Source organism: Chelonoidis abingdonii, chromosome 2, assembly GCF_003597395.2.
Source record: "Chelonoidis abingdonii isolate Lonesome George chromosome 2, CheloAbing_2.0, whole genome shotgun sequence".
Classification (NCBI taxonomy): domain Eukaryota; kingdom Metazoa; phylum Chordata; order Testudines; family Testudinidae; genus Chelonoidis; species Chelonoidis abingdonii.
Window position 1 is genome coordinate 122,074,135 of NC_133770.1, and position 23,016 is coordinate 122,097,150.

The window sequence follows — 23,016 nt, forward strand, 5'->3', positions numbered from 1 at the left end:
CATGCTCCTTTTCTCCTTTAGTCTGCTAAACTAGCAAATTCTAATACATTCTGTTTGTCTTCAGGTTATGGTGTTGTCTTTGTCTTGGGAAAAGGAGCTATTTTAGCAGCCTTTTCAAATCTTTGGGACTGTTCTGTTGTTGTGGGGTTTTTTCTCCTATAAAAGGAACTGAGAAAAGCTTGGTTAAAAGAACGATTGAAATGTTTAACCATAATGGAAAAAAATAAAATAATGTATTTGGGAAAGAATGCTTAATGGTATAGAGGCCCAGCCTTCTTACTACTCTCCACTTTGCAGAATTTCAAGCAGTGCTGCGTTTAGGCAAGGCGCTGAGTTCTTGGCCTAATGAGTATCAGTTTGTACCTGAGGTAGTGAGGGTCAGTGAAAGCACAGAGAGCAGTAAACACCATGTGCGTGTGTGTGTGTTAATGGTTCCAGTTCCTCATTATTTCTGCATAGATCTTATAGAATAAACTAATAGTAGTTTAAGCACTGTGCTTCTGCACTGGGGCTTTAACAGGTCAGGCAGGAGAATAGACAGACTTCTGGGGTGTGGTCACAGGGCAAGGAATCCTCCTCCTCCCCTGGGGTGAGCTGGTGAGGCTGAACCGGGGGTCAAATTAGAGAAGAGGGAGTGGTGGTTAGGGAAAAGTAGATTTTCTGTCAAAACTGTTTTTCAATGGAAAACAACTTGTTTCATAAAAAGTATCTGCTTTCTGTGGTAACTTTCAATTTCCATCAAAATACTTAGGCTGAAATCTTTCAGTTTTCGAGTTTTCAGTGAAAACTTGAAAGTTTCCATCAGAAAACATTTTTGTTTTCATTTCTGCAAGGGAAAAAAATTAAAATCAGCTCTTGTGGTGGTACCCTTCCAAGCTCCACCCATGTGAGCCAACAAAATGAGGTGCTGCTCACAGTAGATTGTGCAGATACTCCAGATATGATTGTGTGTGCTGCTTGCTTCCACTGGTCTCTCTGAATTTGGCTCCCCCTAATTGAGTCTTGAATATGCCATGGGCTCTGCTAGGTTCTTCCAGGTTGACTGTTTTTTGAATAAGTGTTGGCATCTCCCAAACACCACCCACTTGTGGCACCAAAATGATACCTCACCTATTTCGGTTAATCTTCTATCACTGAACATCATTCCAGATGCTTCTGAACAACCACCACAAAACCTAATGTATAATATATTTTAAATCCAAAGAGGAAATAGCAAGGACTGCTCTTTGAGACACTAGGGACTAGAGTCTGACATTAGGAACAACCCTAATTAAGCAAAGTAACCCCGGGAAGCATAGTGATTCAGAGATAAACCTCTGAATCACAATTCCTCCCCTTATTCCTCATGCTCCTTTGTGGTAATAATTTACTGATCACCTATACTAGTAGTTAATTACTTACTTCCCTGCCAAACCCTTGCTCTGGCTTAGCTACTCTGGAGCAAATAGGGTGGTGTTTAGAACCCACGCCGTCTGCTCTGGAGATGGAATAAGTGAATGAGTAGCCCCACTTACTCTGTTATGTACCTGTCATAACTAGATAGGTAAGGTAAGGGTTAAGTTTCTTTTACCTGGAAAGGGTAACCAAACACCTGACCAGGGGACCAATCAGAGAACTGGATTGTTTAAAGTCAGGGGCGGGAATTTGTATACTCTGTGTCTTTTTTGTTTTCTCGGCTGTGAGTAAACAAGGTTTCCTTTCCACTACTACCCTCCTTCGTAAACGATTCTCTATTCCAATATTAAACAAAACGTCACTTGAGTTTGAGAAGGACCTAACCCAACGAGCAATTCCGGCCACCAGTGGATTACAACTATGAGGGAACTTTGGCCGTTGTACAAATAGATGTGATGGCGGGTGTCTTTGTTGTTTTGGTCCGAGGGGCTGTGCGAAGGTTATATGCCAGCTCCTAAACTGGTCAGCTGTCTCTACCGAATTGTGGCCTCTCTACATTCGTCCTTGTGGATGGTACGCCACTGTCTTAAAACATAGGATCCAGCAATTCGGGCTCACGAGGCAAGTCTGGTGGGGTTGTAGTTTTCGCATGCTTATCGTTGGATTGGTTTGGATGCTCGCCTTTTATCGTGAGCTAAAACCTCTTTTATCTAGACCTGTTTTATTTCTTTCGGCGCATATTTCACATATAGCCAGAGCCTGTATTGAGTTCTTAACTGCAAGATATAGATTATCGTATCTGTGTAATCTTTGTTTTGTCTTGATATCTATTTACTACGATTTCAATTAAATGAACGTGTGGAATGCTTGTTCTCTTCTATATTATTTTCTCCAGCGAGAGAGAGGAAGGTAAGGTATAGGGGCATAGCTAAGCCAGCTGTGGGCGTATTTTTCCGTATTGCTGTCCCAGCGGAAAGAAGCAGGCTAGGGGACAGGAAAAGATCACCTCTAGTATCAGTATCGTCTCCTCACTGGGAAGGCGAGGCACGGGAAACGGCAAGCCAAGCTGTTGTATTTGCATCTCAATTGGTCCTGAGGCAGGAGAACGCTTATCTTTGGAAAGCAGAGAACTCGGTTCTTGGCAAGCTTTGGAAGGAGGGGGGGAAGGGAGTTCTCCCCTGCGTTAGCATCCAAGGCATTGGAACGGGTGTCCCCCCCAACGGGAGGTTGGGGACACCAGAGAGGAGGAAAGGGGATCAGCGCCCATCAATTCCTGATCTGGGTGCAGCGAGAATATCCAAGCTGGTAGTGGAGCTTGGGGGGAGTTCAGCACACGCCCCAGATTTTGGACGCAAAAGTCCAGGTTTGGGACAGGACCAGATTGTGGACGCTAAAGTTCAGGTCTGGGACTGGGAGGCTAGATTACCACAGTACCTAAACCCAAAATGTGGGTCATCCATGCAGGAGTGTAAGGAGGTTCCTAGTTGCCCTTTGTTCCCTTGTGTGGGCATATAGTTCAAGTTAGAATCTAGCCCAAAACGATCAGTGACCTCTCACCTGGTAATTATTTCCCCCCTTCTGTATATTAAACCATTCTGAGTATGGTCTGTATCACTTCAGGTATCATCAATAGGCCTGATATTGCACCACTGAAGTCTACAGGAATTTATTCGTTTAAATAGAAGCTGGGTCAAGCCATTTTTTTCCAAGTATCATATAGTGTCAATAGCAAATTTTCCTAATCTGATACTCACTTCTCTAGCTCTGGGGATTTGTATATGCTTGTGATTATCATACTATTCTTTTCACCATAGTTTCAACATATTTAATTCGATTTGTGCATCATCCTCTAATATAAATGTCTTTAAAAGAAGCTGATTTAGCTCTTTCATCGTTCCTCATGTCTTGTGTTAAATGTCTCCTGTGATTCACTTCCTTTTTTATCCTTTCCTCTTGCTTCCTTTCAATATATTTCAGGTATGATGGCCTCCCTAAGTTTCTATGCTCCTCTCTCACATTTTTGCCTCAGTGGTCAGTCTCTTATATGGCCTACGTCAGGCCTGCACAACATGCAGCCTGCGGAGGCTCACTGTGCAGCCCGCGGCAGGGATTCAAAAGGCTCTGAGCTGCCCACAGGGGTGGGGACCTCAGAGCTCTTTAAATCTCAGCCGTGGCCGGGATTCATAGGGCTCTGGGCTGCCCGCAGCCACGGGGAGCCCAGAGCCCTTTAAATCCCAGCTGCGGCCAGGATTCATAGGGCTCTGGGCTGCTGGGCTGCCAGCAGCCGCAGGGAGCCCAGAGCCCTTTAAATCCCAGCGGTGGCCGGGATTCAAAAGGCTCTGGGCTGCCCAGAGCCCTTTAAATCTCAGCTGCCTGGGCCGACTTTAGGCCAATTCAATCAATTCCCCTGAATCAGCCCGCCCAAGCCCCAGTACAGTGTACTGGCAAAAGCCAGTGCGCTGTACTGGGGTGGCCCAGCTTCCCCGGCGGCAGTTTAAAAGGTCTGGGGCTCCCAGTAGGGGTTGGAGCCCCAAGCCCTTTAAATTTCCACCAGAGCACCACTTCTGGAGCCCTGGGGTAGGGCTGTGGGGCTCTGGGGCTGTTTAAAAAGTCCGGGGTTCCTGTCTCTTCTACCGCCCCGGCCCTTTAAATAGCCACTGGAGCCCCACCACTTCCCCAGGGTTTCCGTGGCTATCTAAAGGGCTGGGGCGGTAGAAGAAGGGGAGCCTCGGGCCCTTTAAATACCCCCAGAGCCCTGGGGTAGTGGAGGGCTCTGGGGGTATTTAAAGGGCCGGGACTCCAGCTGCCTCTGCTGCCCCGGTCCTTTAAATAGCCGCTGAAGCCACACCGCTTCCCCAGGGCTCCCTTGGCTATTTACAGGGCTGGGGCAGTAGAAGCAGGGGAGCCTCAGGCTCTTTAAATAGCCCCCAGAGCCCTGGGGTAGTGGGGGGGGTGTCTCCAGCTGCCTCTGCTGCCCTGGTCCTTTAAATAGCCCCGGAGCCCCACCATTTCCCCAGGGCTTCCCAGCTATTTACAGGGCTGGGGCAATGGAAGCAGGGGAGCCCCAGACTCTTTAAATAACCCTTGAGCCCCGGGCTGCTGCTGCTACCCTGGTGGGGGAGGCAGGAGGAGGGGGCACTCACCATACAGGATGGGCTGTACCCTCTGTACCTGCACCAGCCCCGCACCTCCTGCCCTGCCTGCGCCAGTTCCTATCTGCAGCCAGCCCTGCATCCGCTGCCCGCAGCCAGCCCGTCTCCAGCCAGCCTCACACCCCCTTCCCTGTCTCCAGCCAACCCTTGCCAGACTCCCCTGCCTGAAGCCAGCCAGTCCCGCACTTCCTTGTCTCCAGCTCTGCCAACCCATGCCACACCCCTCCTGTGGCCCTGCCTGAAGCCAGCCAGCCCACCCCACACCCCATCTCCACCCTGCCCCACACCCCTTGCCCAGCCTGCAGCCAGACCCTACCTCCAGCCAGCCCCATGTCCACTGGTGCCCTGCTGTTCCCAGGGAAGTAACCCTGCACACTTGGTTCAATGAGGTGAGCAGGGAGCAGCTGGGACCCACTAATGTGCACACCCTAGCACACCCTCAAGGAGTGGCGGAGCTCATTTCTAGTTCAGACCCATCTTTTTAAAAAAGAACTTTAGGTAGGGTTAACATACATCTGTATTTTCCCGGACATGTCAGGCTTTTTGGTTCTTAAATCACCATCCGGGAGGAAAATACGGACGTATGGTAACCCTATTGGTACAACAAATACATACTGTGGCAGAACTTTTTATAGGGAACCGGTTGCTAAGAAATGAGTGGCTTTTTTTTTACATTTTTTTTTTTTCAGTCATCCCTGCCGGGGCCCCGCCGAAAATGTTCGAATTGGGCCCCGCACTTCCTAAAGCCGGCCCTGCCAGCCGCGGACGGGATTCAAAGGGCTCTGGGCTGCCCACAGCCGTGGGGAGCCCAGAGCCCTTTAAATTTCAGCTGCGGCCGGGATTCAAAGGGCTCTGGGCTGCCCACAGCGGCAGGGAGCCCAGAGCCCTTTTAATCCCAGCCGCGGACAGGATTCAAAGGGCTCTGGGCTGCCCGCAGAGATTCCTGGCCGTGGCTGAGACTTAAAGGGCTCGGGCTGCCTGTAGCAGCAGGGAACCCAGAGCCCTTTGAATCCTGGTAGCGGCTCCAGCGGATGGGCTGGGGCTGAGATTTAAAGGGCTCGGGCTCCCCTCAGCAGCAGGAGCTCTGGGCCCTTTATATCCCTGCCCCAGCCCCACAAAGCTCAGGGTTCCCCCAGCAGCTGGAGCCCCGGGCCCTTTAATTTGACCCTGAGGGCTCCCAGCCACCTCTTCAGCTGGGAGCCGCTGGTTGATTTAAAATCAAGTATCATCTCTTCACCCCCAACCTTCCTTTTTGGCCCACAGCTGTTTTGGTGGGGCGGAGCTGGGGAAGGAGGGTTTGTTTCTGCAGGGCTGGGCAGTGCTGGGGCGGGATGTTTCCACTGGGCTGGGAGGTCCTGCGGGGGGTGGTTTCCACGGGGCTGGGGGATTTTGGCCCTCAGCTGTTTTCTTTGGAGTAATGTGGCCCTCGCAGCTTTACGAGTTGTTCAGGCCTGGCCTACGTTGTACATTGTTTGAACCTAGTCTTCACTTCTGCATCTTCCCTACTCTTTCAATTTTAATTATGACTTTTCTGTTTATGTACTTATAATCTCTTTATTAAACCATGCAAACTAGTTCTTGCCTTTACGTGCTTATTTAAAAAACAGGATAGGTCTAAGCTGCATTCTAAATAGAGCCTACTTGTATATGCTACAGTTGCCTCTCCTCCCTTACTTTTAAAATTGTTGCTCTAGTTTATCCTCTCAAAAATGTATCCCTGATTCAGCATAATATACTGAGTTGGCCTTTCAGGGTCACAAGTTTGATTTCTAATTTGCTCATGCTAAAGGTAACCTGAGGCAGAGGAAAAGAGAAAGGAGCATAAACGCTGTCAAGTCAAATTTAAAAGTATAATTAGGCAGTCAAAAAATAATTTGATGAAAAATTAGCACACGACACAAAAACTAACAGCAAAAAAAAATTTAAATACATCAGAAGCAGGAAGCCTGCCAGTGAGTGGGACCACTGGATGATCAAGGTGCTAAAGGAGTGCTCAAGAAAGATAAGGCCATTTCGGAGAAGCTAAATCAATTCTTTGCATTGGTCTTCACTGCAGAGGATGTGAGGGAGATTTCTACTCTTTTTAGGTGATAAATCTGAGGAACTGTCCCAGATTGAAGTGTCATTAGAAGAGGTTTTGGAACAAATTAAAAAATTAAACAGCAATAAGTTGAAATTTCAGAGCTACTCACTGTGATACGTAACCTATCACTCAAATCAGCTTCTGTACCAGATGACTCGAGGATAGCTAATGTGACGCCAATTTTAAAAAAAGGCAACTCTGTCAGTTACAGGCCGGTAAGCCTAACTTCAGTACCAGACAGATTGGGTGAAACTTTAGTAAAGAACAAAAGTATTAAACGTATAAATTAACACAGTTTTTTGGGGAAGAGTCAACACGGTTTTGTAAAGGGAAATCATGCCTCACCCGTCTTTTAGAATTTTTTGGTGAGTGTCAACAAACATGGAGAAGGGTGATCAAGTGAATGAAAAAAGTAAGCTGTCATGGCATAAGAGAGAAGATCCTTTTATACATCAGTAGCTGGTTAAAAGACAAGAAAGAAAGGGTAGAATAAATGGTCAGTTTTCAGAATACAGAGCGGTAAATACTCATTGATGTGTACTTGGATCAGTACCATTCATATTCATACATGATCTGGAAAAAGAGGTAAAACATGAGGTGGCAAAAGTTGCAGCTGATACAAAATTACTCAAGATAGTTAAATCCAGAGTAGACTGTGCAAAGTTATAAAGGGTCTCACAAAACTGGGTAACTGGGCAACAAAATGGCCGATGAAATTCAGTGTTGATAAATGCAACATAATGCACATTGGGAAAACAGAATCCCAATTATACATACAAAATGATGGGTCTAAATTAGCTGTTACCACTCAAGAAAGAGATCTTGGAGTCTTTGTGAATAGTTCTCTGAAAAACACCCACACAATATGTAGCTACAGTCAAAAAAGTGAACAAGATGTTAGAAACCATTAGGAAAGGTATGATAGTGTGTAATTAATGTGATAGAAAATATCATAATGCCACTATTTAAATCCATAGTATGCCCACACCTTGCATACTTGAGTTCTGGTTGCCTCATCTCAAAAAAGATATATTAGAATTGGGAAAGGTACAAAGAAAGGCAACAAAAATGATTAGGGTATGGAGAGATTGGAGAGACTGGGACTTTTCAGCTTGGAAAAGAAACGACTAAGGGAGGTTATGATAGACGTCTAAAAAATCATGAATGGTACGGAGAAAGTAAATAAGGAAATGTTATTTACTCCTCCTTGTAATGCAAGAACCAGGGATCACCTAATGAAATTAACAGGCAGGAGGTTTAAAACAATCAAAAGGAAGTACTGCTTCACACAACCCATAGTCAACTTGTGGAACTCATAGCCAGGGGATGTTGAGAAGTCCAGAATTATAAGTGGATTCAAAAAAGAACTAGACATTAGCTAAGATGATCAGGGATGCAACCCTATGCTCTGGGTGTACTAAGCCTCTAAGTGCTGGAAGTGAAGAACAAGGGATGAACCACTTGATAACTGCCCTATTGTGTTCATTCCCTGTGAAGCCTCTGGTATTGGGCACTGTCAGAGACAGGATACTGGGCTACACGGACAATTGGTATGACCCAGTATGGCCATTCCTATGTTATTAGAATAATGTCTCTTGAGCCTTATTCAGGGATGCATACATTCAACATCCTGTTCATTACCCACTTGCCCCTGCTCTGTGATGGCACTAAGATGATTTACCCTTAGTGAGCACAGTTCTCTTTCAAAAACGAGGCTCTGTTGCTATTGGTGTTATCTGTACAGAGAACCAGGTTCAAGTGGCCCATCTCATCTTCTACCAAGCTACAAACCCTCCTTTCAGAATACAACTTCATCAGCTCCTTCCCAGTTTCAGGAGCTACTGGAATACATTAGGTTAAACTCAAAAGGTAGCTTACTCACTGTGCAGAGAGCTCAGAAAATCAAGATGAACTGACTGGTACAGACGCATTCCTGACTGTCCTGAATGCAAACTTTTTTGAATTATTTCCACAGAGGTACCTTTTAACATTTATTTTTTTTTCCTTACCTCTTCACCTGGTAATTCATTTAGCATAGACAAACTGATCAAAAATAAAAATGTAAGTATTTTTACACTTTGCCACTTGTAATGTATCTACCTATTAAAAGGTATTTACATACTATCAAATACCCAGCATTTGTACTGGCCATCCAAAGCTTCCGGAACAGAACCCTTCTGAGTCCATAGTTCCCTCTCCCAAACTGATCTTTTGAAAGAAACCTTACTACCCCTTCCTTTACTACAGGCATTAACTACAGAACCAGCATCAGGTTAAATGAGTGGGTTTATTTGAAAAGTAGACCTTGTTGTTCTGCAGGTTAGAATCATAAATTCATAGAGTTTAAGATCAGAAGAGACCATTCTGGATGGATGATTTAGTTGGGGATTGGTCCTGCTTTGAGCAGGGGGTTGGACTAGACACTAGATGACCTCCTGAGGTCCCTTCCAACCCCGATATTCTATGATTCATTCAACCATGTAATCTGACCGTCAGTCCCTTAAATTTCACCCAGTTACTCGAGTATTGAGCCAAACAACTTGTGTTTGACATAGGGCTAGGCTACCCTAGAAGCTGCTATAGCGCATATGGTGAAGACTCTCTATGCCAACAGGGGAGAACTCTCCTGTGAGTATAATAAATCCACCTCTACCAGAGGTGGAACTACATCGGCGGGAGAAGGTCTACTAGATCACATAGTGCTGTCCACACTTGGCACTTAGGTCGGTGTAACTTGCATTGCTAAGGTGGGTGGCTTATTCACACCCCTGAGCAATGTAAGTTATACTGAAGTAAGTGGTAATCCAGACCTGGCCATAGGAATAATATAACTTGCTGGCTTTCGGCTGGTGGGGTCCTGTGAGCTCAGAGCACATATAACTGGCTTAGAGAGCTGTGAAGGGTGATTCTTCTGTGTTTTAGACTGTTTTGTTTCTTATAATTTGCTATTTTAGAAACTGTAGTGGAATTAGTGATGCTGGGAGGTGAATTAGAAAGGTCTTACATCACTGACAGCTTAAAACCAAAGCATCACCTGAGGAAGAGGTGCAGGAGTTTTTTCTTTGATTTAAAGAGAGGGTCTAGTGTGTCGATGACACAATGGAAAGCCTGGGCTAAGCTATTATGACTTTTCTCGTCCTTCCGATGTACTATATTTTAGTAATTTAATAATCTGATTATTTTATTTACTATTAGAAATAGTGGTTTTGTCTCTAAAGATGTTACTTCTCATACAGTGAAACTATTATAGGATCACTTAGTGGTCTTTGAAAAATTAAATTCTATTCATGTGAAGTCGTATCCAAATTTGAAAAAAGAAGAGAAATTTTTTTTCTTGAATTGCTCTGCTGTTTGTCTACATGGTTATTTCTAGTAATGTTTTCCCATCATTTCCCTCACAGCGATTGTATATGTTGTGCATTCTAGTGATGAATGCATGATACTTGACAGTAAAATTCAAGTCACAGAAAATTAAGTGAAATCAGAATAAGACCAGTGTATTCATAACTTGTGGCATAGCCATGTGTGTTATAAACAAGAAATAGGCATAGTAACAGAATAACACAATGATCAGGATTGAGAATCCTCCAGCACTATATAAGTGATGATATTACAAGCTAGAAATGTTATGAGACATATTATATATAACCTTAAAAAGGAAAAATGAAGCCTTGTTTTGCTGCTTAAGCAAAAACTGCTAATTAAAACAAAACAATAGTTTCTTCTGTCATTACAGACTCTTTTTATGTTAATTTCAATGGCATTCTTATTCAGTGAAGTTTTTCTGCAGGAAACAGTTGAAGTATTTTTGAAACATCCCTCTGTGAAAGATGACTCAGACCTTGAGGGAAGAACATCCTTTATGTGGGCAGCTGGGAAAGGCAGTGATGATGTCATCAGGACTATGCTGAATTTAAAATTGGACATTGATATCAACATGGCAGATAAATATGCTGGCACAGGTAAGGCTTGCTTTACAGTAAAGAGCTATTAGATGCTTGCATTTGATTTAAAAAACTGCTAGAAACAATCATTAGTCATTTTATTCACTTAGGTAAAATCCTACAAACATTTATACATTGGCTTAACTTTACACATTAGCAGTCCCAGAGTATTCAATATGGGGAGAAAACAACCTTTTTTGTGCAGATTAGAGCAATTCTTCTGTTTGAGAACCAATTGAGAAAAAGGAGATATTACACTGCACAAATATTAAATAAACATTAATATTAGAGGAGAGATGCTTTCTGTAGTTTTGAAGGGTAAAATAAGTAATAACTATCTAAAAACTAAAAATTAGGGCTGTCAAGCAATTAAAAAATTAATCGCGATTAATCTCACAATTAAAAAAATGCATGTTAAACACTGCACCATTAATAAAAGAATACCATTTATTTAAATAATTTTACATATTTTCTACATTTTCAAATCTATTGATTTCAGTTACAACACAGAATACAAAGTGTACGCTGCTCACTTCTATTTATTTTTATTACAAATATTTGCACTTAAAAAACACAAGAAATAGTATTTTTCAATTCACCTAACACAAGTACTGTAGAGAAATCTCTTTATCATGAAAGTTAAACTTACAAGTGTAGAATTATGTACAAAAAAAACTACATTCAAAAATAAAACAATGTAAAACTTTAGATCCTATAAGTCCTCTCAGTGCTACTTCTTGTTCAGCTAATTGCTCAGACAAACAAGTTTGTTTATGTTTGCAAGAGATAATGCTGCCCTCTTCTAGTTTACAATATCAACTGAAAGTGAGAACAGGCATTCGCATGGCACTGTTGTAACCGGGCATCGCAACATATTTATGGCCAGATGCACTAAAGATTCATATGTCCCTTCTTGCTTCAACCACTGTACCAGAGGACATGCATACATGCTGATAACAGGTTCTGCTCAATAACCATCCAAAGCAGTACAGACTGGTGCATGTTCATTTTCATCATTTGAGTCAGATGCCACCAGCAGAAAGGTTCATTTTCTTTTTTGGTGGCTCGGGTTCTGTAGTTTCCCCATCGGAGTGTTGCTCTTTTAAGACCCCTGAAAGCATGCTCTACATCTCGTCCCTCTCAGATTTTGGAAGGCACTTCAGATTCTAAAACCTTGGGTTGAGTGCTGTAGCTATCTTTACAAATCTCACATTAGTACCTTCTTTGTGTTTTGTCAAATCTGCAGTGAAAGTGTTCTTAAAAAGAACAACGTGTGCTAGGTCATGATCCAAGACTGCTATGTCACGAAATATATGGCAAAATGCAGGTAAAAGAGAGTAGGAGACATACAATTCTTCCCCAAGAAGTTCAGTCGCAAATTTAATTAATACATTATTTTTTTAACAAGCATCATCAGCATGGAAGCATGCCCTCTGGAATGGTGGCCAAAGCATGAAGGGGCATACGAATGTTTAGCATAACTGGCATGTAAATACCTTGCAATGCTGGCTACGAAAGTGCCATGTGAACGTCTGTTCTCACTTTCAGGGACATTGTACATAAAAAGCGGGCAGCATTATCTCCCGTAAATGTAAACAAACTTGTTTGTCTTAGTGATTGGCTGAACAAGAAGTAGGACTGAGTGGACTTGAAGGCTGTAAAGTTTTACATTGTTTTGTTTTTTAGAGCAGTTATGTAACAAAAAAAAATCTACATTTGTAAGTTGTTCTTTCATAACGAAGAGATTGCATTGCAGTACTTGTGTTGTAATTGAAATCAATATATTTAAAAACGTAGAAAAACATCCAAAAATATTTAATACATTTCAATTGGTATTCTGTTATTTAACAGTACGATTAAAACTGTGATTAATTGCAATTAATTTTTTTAATCATAATTAAGTTTTTGAGTGAATCACGAGTTAACTGCAATTAATCAACAACCCTACTAAAAATGAAAACATTTCAGCTTGAATATAAATAAATATTTCTCAATAGCTGAAGAAAACTTGTAGGTAGTATAATAAACTACCCAGCGAAGTAGTTGAGTCATCAGCATGAAAACCATCAATAGGATACATATAATATTAGTAGGATTAATGTATTAAAAACTGTGCCAATGCAAGCAGTTAAATGTGGTAACCCAACAGATCTTTTACATTCTATTATCTAATCAATGCGAAAAGCTTAATGAAAGTAGCCCAGTGGTTCAGAATTAAAACATACAGAAGTCATGAAGTTCAAGGTTATGGTTCTCATAGTAACTGAATTCAACCTCATTTAATAGAAAAAGTCATACAATTTTGTAATAATAATACGCTGCTAGTATATTTATACAGCACCTTTCATCTCAAAGGATTCCAAATTGCTTTACAAACTATCCACAGATATACACAGATGTACCAGTGACCTGTAGGAGATATGGGGGTGACAGCCAGTCAGACAATCTGCGTAGAACAATATGAGAGGAGAGGAATTTTGGACCTGGACATTGTGGCAGATTGCTCCACTTAAGCAGAGGCCTATGATATTTGTAATACTCATGCTGAACTGACAGAACTTTATTTAAAGATGGCTTTGAAAGGAGGAAAATGGGTTTATGTCTGAAAACTTTTTGTTGGAGGAGAGGTTTGGTTATGATTTTTTGGTTGATTGGCTTTCAGGGTTTGTTCTGATTATTTTTCCCCCATCTCATCTATTATTGTTGTTGGAAGGGCTTCTTGGATGATTTAGAGGTGTATATTAGAATGTTCTTTTAGTTACTGTGTGGGGAATTGAATTCCCGAGAGAGCTTTTTTCCCATGTATTTACATTGGATAAGTGTTAACAGAGTGTTTGAGTAAAAATACTTCTTTCCTTCTTGGTTGATCACATTCCATTTCCTTAATACTTCACCAGTCAATACATAGAGTCAGAACTGAGAATCCTGAATTTCTGTATAGAAAATCTCTTTTCAAAAACCTTTCAGGGCTTGTCTTCGCTGCAGAGTTAATTCAAGTTATAACTTGAATGTTTCCCCTATCTTGAGTCCTATCCACAGAGACCCTTAACTTGAGTTGGATGATCCATCAGTGGACGTAAGCTAAAGCTTGAAATCACTCATCAGCTGCTAACACAATTTCTCTATTAATATAGTCACTGTGCAGTAATCCAACCACGCTGTGTAACTCAAGTGTGTTATTTCATAACATGGCCATTCGCAGTCAAGCTAACCCAAGAATAGTTAATTTAAGGGTAGGTCACTGCAGAATTAACTCACGTTAACTCAAGTTAATTAATGGGAGCTGAGGGAAGCGGTGGCCTGGCCTGTGCTACTTCCTGCAGCGCCCATTGGCCAGGAACGGTGAACTGCTTCCACTGGGAGCTGCGAGCAGCCATACCTGCAGACACTCAGGTAAACAAAGCATCTCGCAGCCCGCCAGGGGCTTACCCTGAACAAGCCACAAAGCAAGTTTGGGAACCCCTGGGTTTGTGAGATTATTCAGACATGAGTTTTGTGCTTGGATAAGTCAAATGGTTTGTTTTACAGTCCTTTCTGTCTCACATAGCACGTTGCAGTAATGTGTGACCATTTTCTAACCTCCATGTTTTGGTGAAGAATTTTTAATCCAAAAAAATGAATGCAAAAAAAGAGAGCTCCCCAAAACAACCCATTAATGCAAAGCTACAATTGAGTTGCACATGTTAAAAGTCAAGAAGTGGAAAATTCTGCCACTATTCCCACCTTGTTGCCAAGCAATCTGAACTTGGCCATATTGAATTTATATGTTTTAGCATAAGAATTTCCATATTCAGTTCATCTGGCCTCCAGTTAACAGAAAATCACTCAAATACACCACCCCGAAATCAGTTCCTTATCCCAGACTTATCTTTTCAGAAGACTTTGTATGTTTCCCATGGGTTTTGGGACAGTAAGGTTGAAAATAGTGCACAAGCCTAAGGGTACTGGGATATGATTGCTGTGAGGTCCACGAGTTTGAATTTCCTGAATTTTGTGCTTGTGTTGGGTAAAGTTCAGCTATAACATTGCATTAATGTAGTTTTTTTGCATTTACTTATAAAGAACAAAATCTCCATTCAGGGCAAAGCTTTGATAGAACATCAAGATGTTTCTTATTGTGCAGGAAAATGACACCAAGGGAAAGGAATTTCACTGTTCTCAGGGATCAGCACTGCAAGAGCATTGCAGGGGCAGCTTTATAGCTCTGCCGTCACTGACTGTGTACAATGATGAGGGATGTGACTGTCGGTGGAACAAAGGTTCTATTGTGACCAGCTGGCTGAAGAATCTCTTCAGTCACCGTGACTCCATCACAGAAAATTTTGCTTACAAGAAAATATTGAGCACAGAGTGGGAAACAAGATGCCTGCGTCAGAATGAGTGATGGAGGGGAAGAACCAGGCCAAGCTGACACAGCAGCTCTTTTTCTATTGTATTACTGCATACACTCCATCTGTTATCTGATTGAGTAGCTTACTGCCTTCAGTTTCATAAGGAGTGCAATACAGAACACAGAGTCTAGAGTTTATTGTGGGGTCAGAACATGTAATCAAGACCCATCCAAATCTGCTAAGCAGCAGGGACCTACTTCAGTCTTGTCAAATTTCCATGTATATCCAGCCACCCATCCAAATTGCTAGTGGAGCTTTCAGTGATTTTGGCTTCTTTTCACTAATGTAACTGAATTACAATTATAATTAATGATTTTTTCCCCCATGATAGCCCCAACAATTAACCATTAGTGTATTTTAAATAATTGACTGTATAGTGTAAATGTTCTGTGGAAGAATTTGTATCATATTGCTATGCACCTGTGATTTCAGTTATTAAAGCTATACACATTAGGGTTTGTTTTATTGACCATGTATATACTCTGTGAAGTAGATTGCAGCTTTTAGCACTACAGCTGCGTGAAGTGGGTGTACAGGGGCACTGTATCAGCATTCGTTCACATAGGCATTCAGCCTGTGGCAAACAGAGGCAGGCACAATGCTGCAGTATGCTGGAGGAACACATACAAGACTGGCCATTGATACATCTTGTAGCATAGTGCTACAAGCATACCTCCCAGCAGTGGTCCTTGTAGTGTGTCTTGTGTTTGAGACAGCACTAAACCTCTCCTTCACTATCATTCAAGGTATGTGAGGTATAGGATTCTAGCTACTCCTCGCACAGGAGCACAAAGGGTGTATAAGGACTCTGTTTCCTCCACCTCCTACCCCTGACACACAAGCTCAGGAATGATCACTATCTGGCACTATGTATATTAAACCTGAGAAAATTAGAGGCATCTGAATATTTTTTAAAGCACCTAGTTTTACTCTCTGAACAAATGAAATTTTGAATAAGTACAGCTCACGTAGTGATCTAAAGATCATTTGTAAGGGAAGCATTTGGTTTAATCTACTGTAACTGGCATTTATAAATGTGCATATTTATATATTAATTCTAAATTACTCAGAATTTGTGTCATCAGAAAAGTAATTTGTAGGAAAAAGATGTACTAAAAGTATACTTTTGAGACTGATATTCTTCATGATTCAACTTACTACACCTCTACCCCAATATAACGTGACCCAATATAACATGAATTCAGATATAACGCAGTAAAGCAACGCTCCGGGGGGGAAGGGGCTGCGCACTTCGGTGGATCAAAGCAAGTTCGATATAACGCAGTTTCACCTACAATGCAGTAAGATTTTTTGGCTCCCAAGGATGGCGTTACATCGGGGTAGAGGTATATTTGGATTGTTTAGAATCATAGAACCATAAGATTAGAAGAGACCACAAGGGTCATCTAGTTTAACCTTCTGCCAAGATTCAGGAGCTGTAGTGTTTAAACCATCCAAGACAGATGGCGATCCAGTCTTTTTTTGAAAACCTGCACTGAAGGCGATTCCAAAACTTTCCTAGACAGTTTGTTCCATTCTCCTACTGTTCTTACAGTTAGGAGGTTTTTAATATATATTTACCACTCCAAAGTACGTAAAATCAATATTTCAAGCAAATCTCCAAAACATTGCCCTCCATTTCAACAAATCTGGTGAAATCTCTTCACTCTTTGTGGCTTGATTTTCCATGAAGAAACATTTGGGTTAGCTGAACTTGTATTTTGACAAATTCAAGTCCAGGTGATAGCTCCAGTGGGATGAGGTTTTGGATGATAGTAACATCATTTGAACCCAAGCAAGATCTTACCATCCTCCTGCCGTCTCAGGCCCTGCTGAAGGATTTGTGCTGTGATCTCTCAACTGAGCCAGAGTGAGGTGGAGGGTGCATAGAATCAGAGGTAAGAAAACAGAGTGGAAATGTGAAAGGATAGGAGTCTGCAGAACCAATCCCATGTGACTTTAATGCAGAAGGATTTGGTCTCTGGGGCAAGTGGGAACATCCCATCGAGACTGAATCTGCCCCCTGATTCCCAAGCCCTTCACTGGTCCCTTTTGCTGCCTGCTGTACCCCATAGAAGATGGGAATGTACGGCCTTTTATTAGCTATGCATTGCCCTAAATGAAAATCTTTGTTAACAAAGAGTTAGACTCTAGCTTACACGTGTGTGAAATGGGGGCAGGATATAAAGGAGCTTCACACCCTAGCATGATCCATGTAAGGGCAGGCAAAACTGCAGTCCCTGCAATCAAAGGAGCACAGGAACTACTCTCAAATTACCTGCCCCCTCCCCCACCCCGGAGGGAAGGAGCAGATAGCCATGAATCTGGTGTGTCACATGATTGGCTGGCGAGGAGTATGCTGCATCTCTTTAAGGAAGCAATTTGGTTGCTCCACCTGCCATTGAGGCAAAATTCGTCTTGCTTACACTGCTCTTGCTCTCTCCTAACATGGGATTGTGCCAAAATGGCATGATCTAGCAAAAGAGTTAAGTTTCAAAATGAGTTTGAACAGAGCCCCAAAAAACAACCCTACATTTACTTTACAAATACAGGAACTCCTCACTTAAAGTCATCCCAGTTAACACTGTTTTGATGTTAAGTTGCTGATCAGTTAGGGAACATGCTCACTTCAAGTTGTGAAATGGTCACTTCTAAGGTCATTTGGCAGCTGCCTGTTTTCTCCAGTGCTTGCAGGAAGAGCAGCCCGTTGCAGCTAGCTGGTGGGTTGTTAGGGGGCTGCTGGCCCACCCTGGTTCTATCAGCTCCCCCTATCAGCTCCCCACTCCCCTAAGTTCCCTGTGCAGCAGCTGTCCTTCCCCCCCTACTGCCATGTGCTGCTCTTACTCTCTGCCTTGGAGCTGCTCCCAGAGACTCCTGCTTGCTGTACGGTGGGAGGGGAGAAAAGAGGGGGGTAATGTCAGGGTGTTTCCCCCTCCCCCGTGCTCCTGCACCCTGCTTACCCCATCTTCCATAGAGCAGGGGGACACACAATGCTGTCTGAGGTCTCAGCAAGCTGATTTAATTAACAGGGCAGTGTACTTAAGCCTGGGGTCAGCTACTTAAAGGGGAAATTTTTTTCTCTCACACACAGGGCGTGTCTCTGTCTGCCCTCCCTCCTTTCCTGCTGCCTTGTAGAGTGTTGTGAGAGTTAACCCTTCAGGGCTCAGTCAATTGCTAGTTCATTTAGCAATAAGGCATTCCCTGGGAAATATCTCACCCTCTGACTGATCCACCTCAACCAAGCTTCACAGTCATCATCACTGTGTACCAGTATTAAATTGTTTAAATTTCCCTGGAACCAAACCTCCTCCTTTACATTAATTCTTATGGGGAAATTGGATTCGCTTAACATCGTTTTGCTTAAAGTCACATTTTTCAGGAACATAACTACAATGTTAAGTGAGGAGTTACTGTATCTACAGTGTTAACAAACATTAGGAAATCCAGATAGTCCCTTGCTGTCATATAAAGAAACCATCCTTTGTCACTTATTATCACCCTGCTTGACTCGCACTAGCCACTCAGTCTTAACTTTCCCCATAAAATTTGCAAAACTACATGCAATGGTCAGAAAAAAGAAAATACTGTAATGAGAGGAAAGCAGCTGCTTACAGCTGCCTCCTCCTTTCTATACCATAAGAATTTTCACTATACTTCTAATGCAGTATTTACTGCTACAGGAGCCAGTTGCAGCTGGTTTCTGCACTTTCCACTCCCTTTTCCTCAGAACAGAGATCCAGTGGCAGCACATCTCCAAGATCTTTTGCAGAACGTTTCTCTCATGTTAGTATGAAATGAGACCATTTTATTTGATGTCTGAAAGAAAATCTAGTATTTAGCAGGAAAATCTCAGAGAAATAAATTAGGGTTTTGTTCCTTTTTGTTGCAGTAGCAATAGACAGTGTTATCTGTAATGGGGTGACTCAGTAATAGGAGTAGTGAAAGAGGATACAGTAGCATATACTGTGCACAGCAGGAAGAGTCTACGGTCCTATCAATTCAGTATAAACCAGTCGAACTTCTGGTGAGGTTTGAATTTGTGTTTGCGTGAGTAAAGACTAACAAAGCTGCCACCTTTTTATATCATGTATTTGTGTTGTTTGCGTGGCAAGGGAGAAGTAGTGATTGCCAGTCACTTGTTATACTTTGAGCTGTTCACAGTTTTATGATAGAATGGCAGTTCTCTCTATCAAATAAGGTGACCAGACAGCAAGTGTGAAAAATCGGGACGGGGTGGTTGGTAATAGGAGCGTATATAAGAAAAAGACCCAAAAATCGGGACTGTCCCTATTAAATCAGGACATCTGGTCACACTACTACCAAAATTATTGAAATGAATCATTATTTTTGACAGTTCTAATTGTCATTGTCTAATTTCTAACTCTTCTTTCAGCATTACATGCTGCTGCCCTTTCTGGCCATGTCAGCACTGTGAAATTGCTCTTAGAACATAATGCGCAGGTAGATGCAACTGATGTAATGAAGCACACTCCACTTTTCCGAGCCTGTGAAATGGGACACAAAGAAGTGATACAGACACTCATTAAAGGTCAGCTGTCACAGTTTACAAATCCATTCACAGAGTTAAAATGCTGTTGTAGGTAGGCTGTAAAATAAACGACATTGCTGGACAAAACGAAGAGCCCAAAATTAGTCCAGTAGGGAAAGGTTTATGTATAGTATATTTCATTGTCTCTACCCACTGTACCCGCAAGTCTCTTACAGTACCCTTTAATCTCCTAAAACGTCACACAGTATTTTTTTCTCTTTCCTATAAATGAGATCAATTTACATTTTGTTTACCATTGGTGAGAATGGGTTGAATAGCCATCTTTGAACATGTAAATGGCTTACCTGTTTCAAATACAGCTTTTCTTCAACTTTTTTGATATAATCACTTTAATGTGTTTTTCCTCTAACTTTTTATTATAAACAGTTTTATTTTGTAGACAATTTTAGAAATAATAGAAACCATAATAGAAAATAGTTATATTACACAGATATAGTTGGATCATCTTAGCTGCCAGCATTTATAGAAGCATCACATTTAGTGTACACTCATATTTTCTCTTTGGCTTTTGTGGAAGCAATGAGTTGGTGGACATAAGGTGATCAGAGGCTGACTGAATCATATAAATCAGTATAGTTGTATTATTATATGGACGGTTATTGTTTTGGTTTGGTTAGAGCCAATGATTGTTATATTTTGTGGCTTTTTTGTGATTTTGTACTGTATTTTTTAACTGTTGTAAGAGCACCTTGGGGAAACTACACTAAATAAATGAATTTGATTTGGGTAAAATAATTTTACATGCTTGAGTAAAGAAAAAGGAAATAACTGCAAAAGCCCATAATTATATGGTGAGGCTAGCGATAAAATTTTGAAAAGCATCTAAGTTCCATTTTCAAACATGCCTTAGGCACTTAGAAGCCTGTATCTCATTTAAAGTCAAAAAAACTCAAACATCTAAGGGCAAGATTTTCAAAAGTATTTGAGCACCTGAAGTTATAGATGGGCACCTGATGGGATTTTCAAAAGCGCCTGAGCAAGTTGAATCCTAGCTCCCATTGAAACTCCTAAGTGCCCAAGTCCCTTTTGAAAATTGGACTTGGATTTTTAAGTCACTTAGGCGCTTTTGAAAATGTTACCCCATGGTCTTTTGTATATCAGAGGTGTTCCAAGATGGCATGGACTTAATCTCCCCTTTCTCTGATGTTCAAAAATATTTTGGTGTTTTTATTGTTGATGTTCAAATATTGTTTTGCTATTACAGGTGGAGCAAGAGTAGATTTGGTTGATCAAGATGGCCATTCTCCCCTTCACTGGGCAGCTCTGGGTGGAAATGCTGATGTATGTCAAATTTTGATAGAAAATAAAATCAACCCAAATGTGCAGGATTATTCAGGTAGAACTCCCTTGCAGTGTGCTGCGTATGGAGGCTATATTAACTGCATGGTCGTGTTACTGGAAAATAACGCAGATCCAAACATTCAAGATAAAGAGGTATGTTGTTCTTCACTGTGTCATTTAAGTTAATGTCAGACCAAGCATAAATTGAAAGTATCTTCTTCCTGCATATCCTTCTCTTTTCTGCAGCACAATGGCATTAATCCTTGCTTTTCACACCAGTGGGACGATGAATCTATGTTCACTGCTATTGTAGAGGAAGGAAAAGCAGCCCTAAGACTACTTTCCTCTCATGTTTCATTTTTTTAGGGCTTGATCAAAGATTATTATTTTAATATACGGCATAAACTGAAAATGCACATTTCCATATTTTCCTTTGGCTTTTCCATATAAAGCTAACATCTTAAAATTATCCTTTTAAAAACTCCTTATTCTTTACTTGTTGTTTTCTTATTTAAATACTTAACAAGGGAGTGTAATTTTATAATCCACACCATGTCTCTCCCCAGCATGTGTTAGTGAGGATAGAGCAAGTGAGGTGCAACAAACTTGTCGAAAGAACTGCAGCAATTATTTGTCTGTGTCTAGCCCTTAAGGGCGAAGAAGAACATTGTAGTTTGCTTGTATATTCCTTTGCTCCCTTCCTAAGGCACTAAGTGAAACTTGGTGCCAAACTAGATTTTGTATTCTAAGACAAATTCTCTGTTGCTGTAAATTGGCACAACTCCACTGGAGTCAATAGAACTGTACCAGTTTACACCAGCAGGTAACTTGCCCCAATATGTTAACCTTTTACTCACTGCATAGAATCATAGAAGATCAGGGTTGGAAGGGACCTCAGAAAGTCATCTAGTCCAACCCCCTGCTCAAAGCAGGACCAATCCCCAGACAGATTTTTACCCCAGTTCCCTAAATGGCCCCCTCAAGGATTGAACTTGCAACCCTGGGTTTAGCAGGCCAATGCTCAAACCAGTGAGCTATCCCTCCCCATGAGGCATACTTTTCTATCCCACAGTCAGTTTAATTAAACTTACTGCAGAGCTTTCATATCTGGAAATTCTGCTTACAGTGGTCTGAAATTTGGAGCTGCAATGTTCAGCTGCACTGACAGCCAAGGATGTGGGCAAAATATTACCTGAAGGCCAGATCCTTGGCCATGGCTTCAATTGATTTCTGCTACATCGGTAGTTCAGAGCAGGCAGAAAGTTACCCTAAAAGATAACTCTTGTGAGATTTAGAACTGGCATGGAAAGCTCTGTGCTATGTGCCCCCAATGCACTTTATGCACGTGGAATGTTGGGGAGTCTTCCAAAGTGCAGCAGAGTGCACAGTGCTGCATCTGATCCATGGCCCTACAAGACTACATCCACTGGCATCGTTTATATTGGTCCTTAGGCCAGTCTAAATTACAGAAGGCTGTTTTGGCCCCAGTTGGCCCACGATTTCGGGAACAGAAAGGAGAACTTAGACAGATTTCCTTCTGCTAACTTTGCAGAGTGTAAATTCTGCACAGTTGCAAATTTGACCCTGATCTATTTTAAAAAATCTTTTCAGTGATTTTTGCTGTTAAACTGTTTTTCTTTTTTTAATGGACAAGATGTATTTTGGAACCACTTGTTTGGTCATAAGGCCCATTTGAGCCCTGAATGACACCATATGCTATTTTTCTTTTGGGAATACAAAGTTAGCAGCTAATAAACCTCTTACTTCATATATGTTTCGCTTATAGGGAAGGACTGCTTTACACTGGCTGTGTAACAATGGCTATCTTGATGCTATAAAGTTGCTGCTGGGTTTTGATGCTTTTCCTAATCACATGGAGAACAATGAAGAGAGGTACAGTTTAATAAACATATTTTCTAATTTAGCAAATCTACTCTGATTTGTCTGTCACATGTTGAAATATTGTCTGAGAAACATGAGCTTGAACATGTCTAAAAACACTGGTGTAATCTCAGGACTGGAGAGTAGTTAAATTGTGCAGTTGAAGACACTATTTTTCAGATAAGACTGTTCAAACCTTTATTTTAAATTTCTATTGTAATTTTCAGCTTGATCCTGCAGAAGACTTCTGTGTATTTTACCCTCTGTGAGTAATCTCATTGAAGGCAATGAGGCTACTCTTACTGTGTATACTTAGATA

At 41.7% G+C, this 23,016-nt stretch overlaps 2 protein-coding genes across 6 annotated transcripts in view; one reads left to right on the plus strand and one right to left on the minus strand.

Annotated features, from left to right (window-relative positions):
• INVS (inversin) overlaps positions 1-23,016 on the plus strand; it is a 220,578-nt gene that overhangs the window by 138,351 nt on the left and 59,211 nt on the right. For 4 of the 5 annotated variants that reach the window (XM_032787152.2, XM_032787151.2, XM_032787147.2 and 1 more), the window contains 4 exons: positions 10,421-10,592; positions 19,359-19,514; positions 20,740-20,969; positions 22,603-22,709. In XM_032787152.2, coding sequence (XP_032643043.1) covers positions 10,421-10,592; positions 19,359-19,514; positions 20,740-20,969; positions 22,603-22,709 — 665 coding nt within the window. The remainder of the gene's footprint in view (positions 1-10,420; positions 10,593-19,358; positions 19,515-20,739; positions 20,970-22,602; positions 22,710-23,016) is intronic. The other variant, XM_032787150.2, reaches the window with a different exon arrangement.
• The window catches only part of TEX10 (testis expressed 10), a 221,172-nt gene that overhangs the window by 7,860 nt on the left and 190,296 nt on the right, over positions 1-23,016 (minus strand). The window lies entirely within an intron of this gene.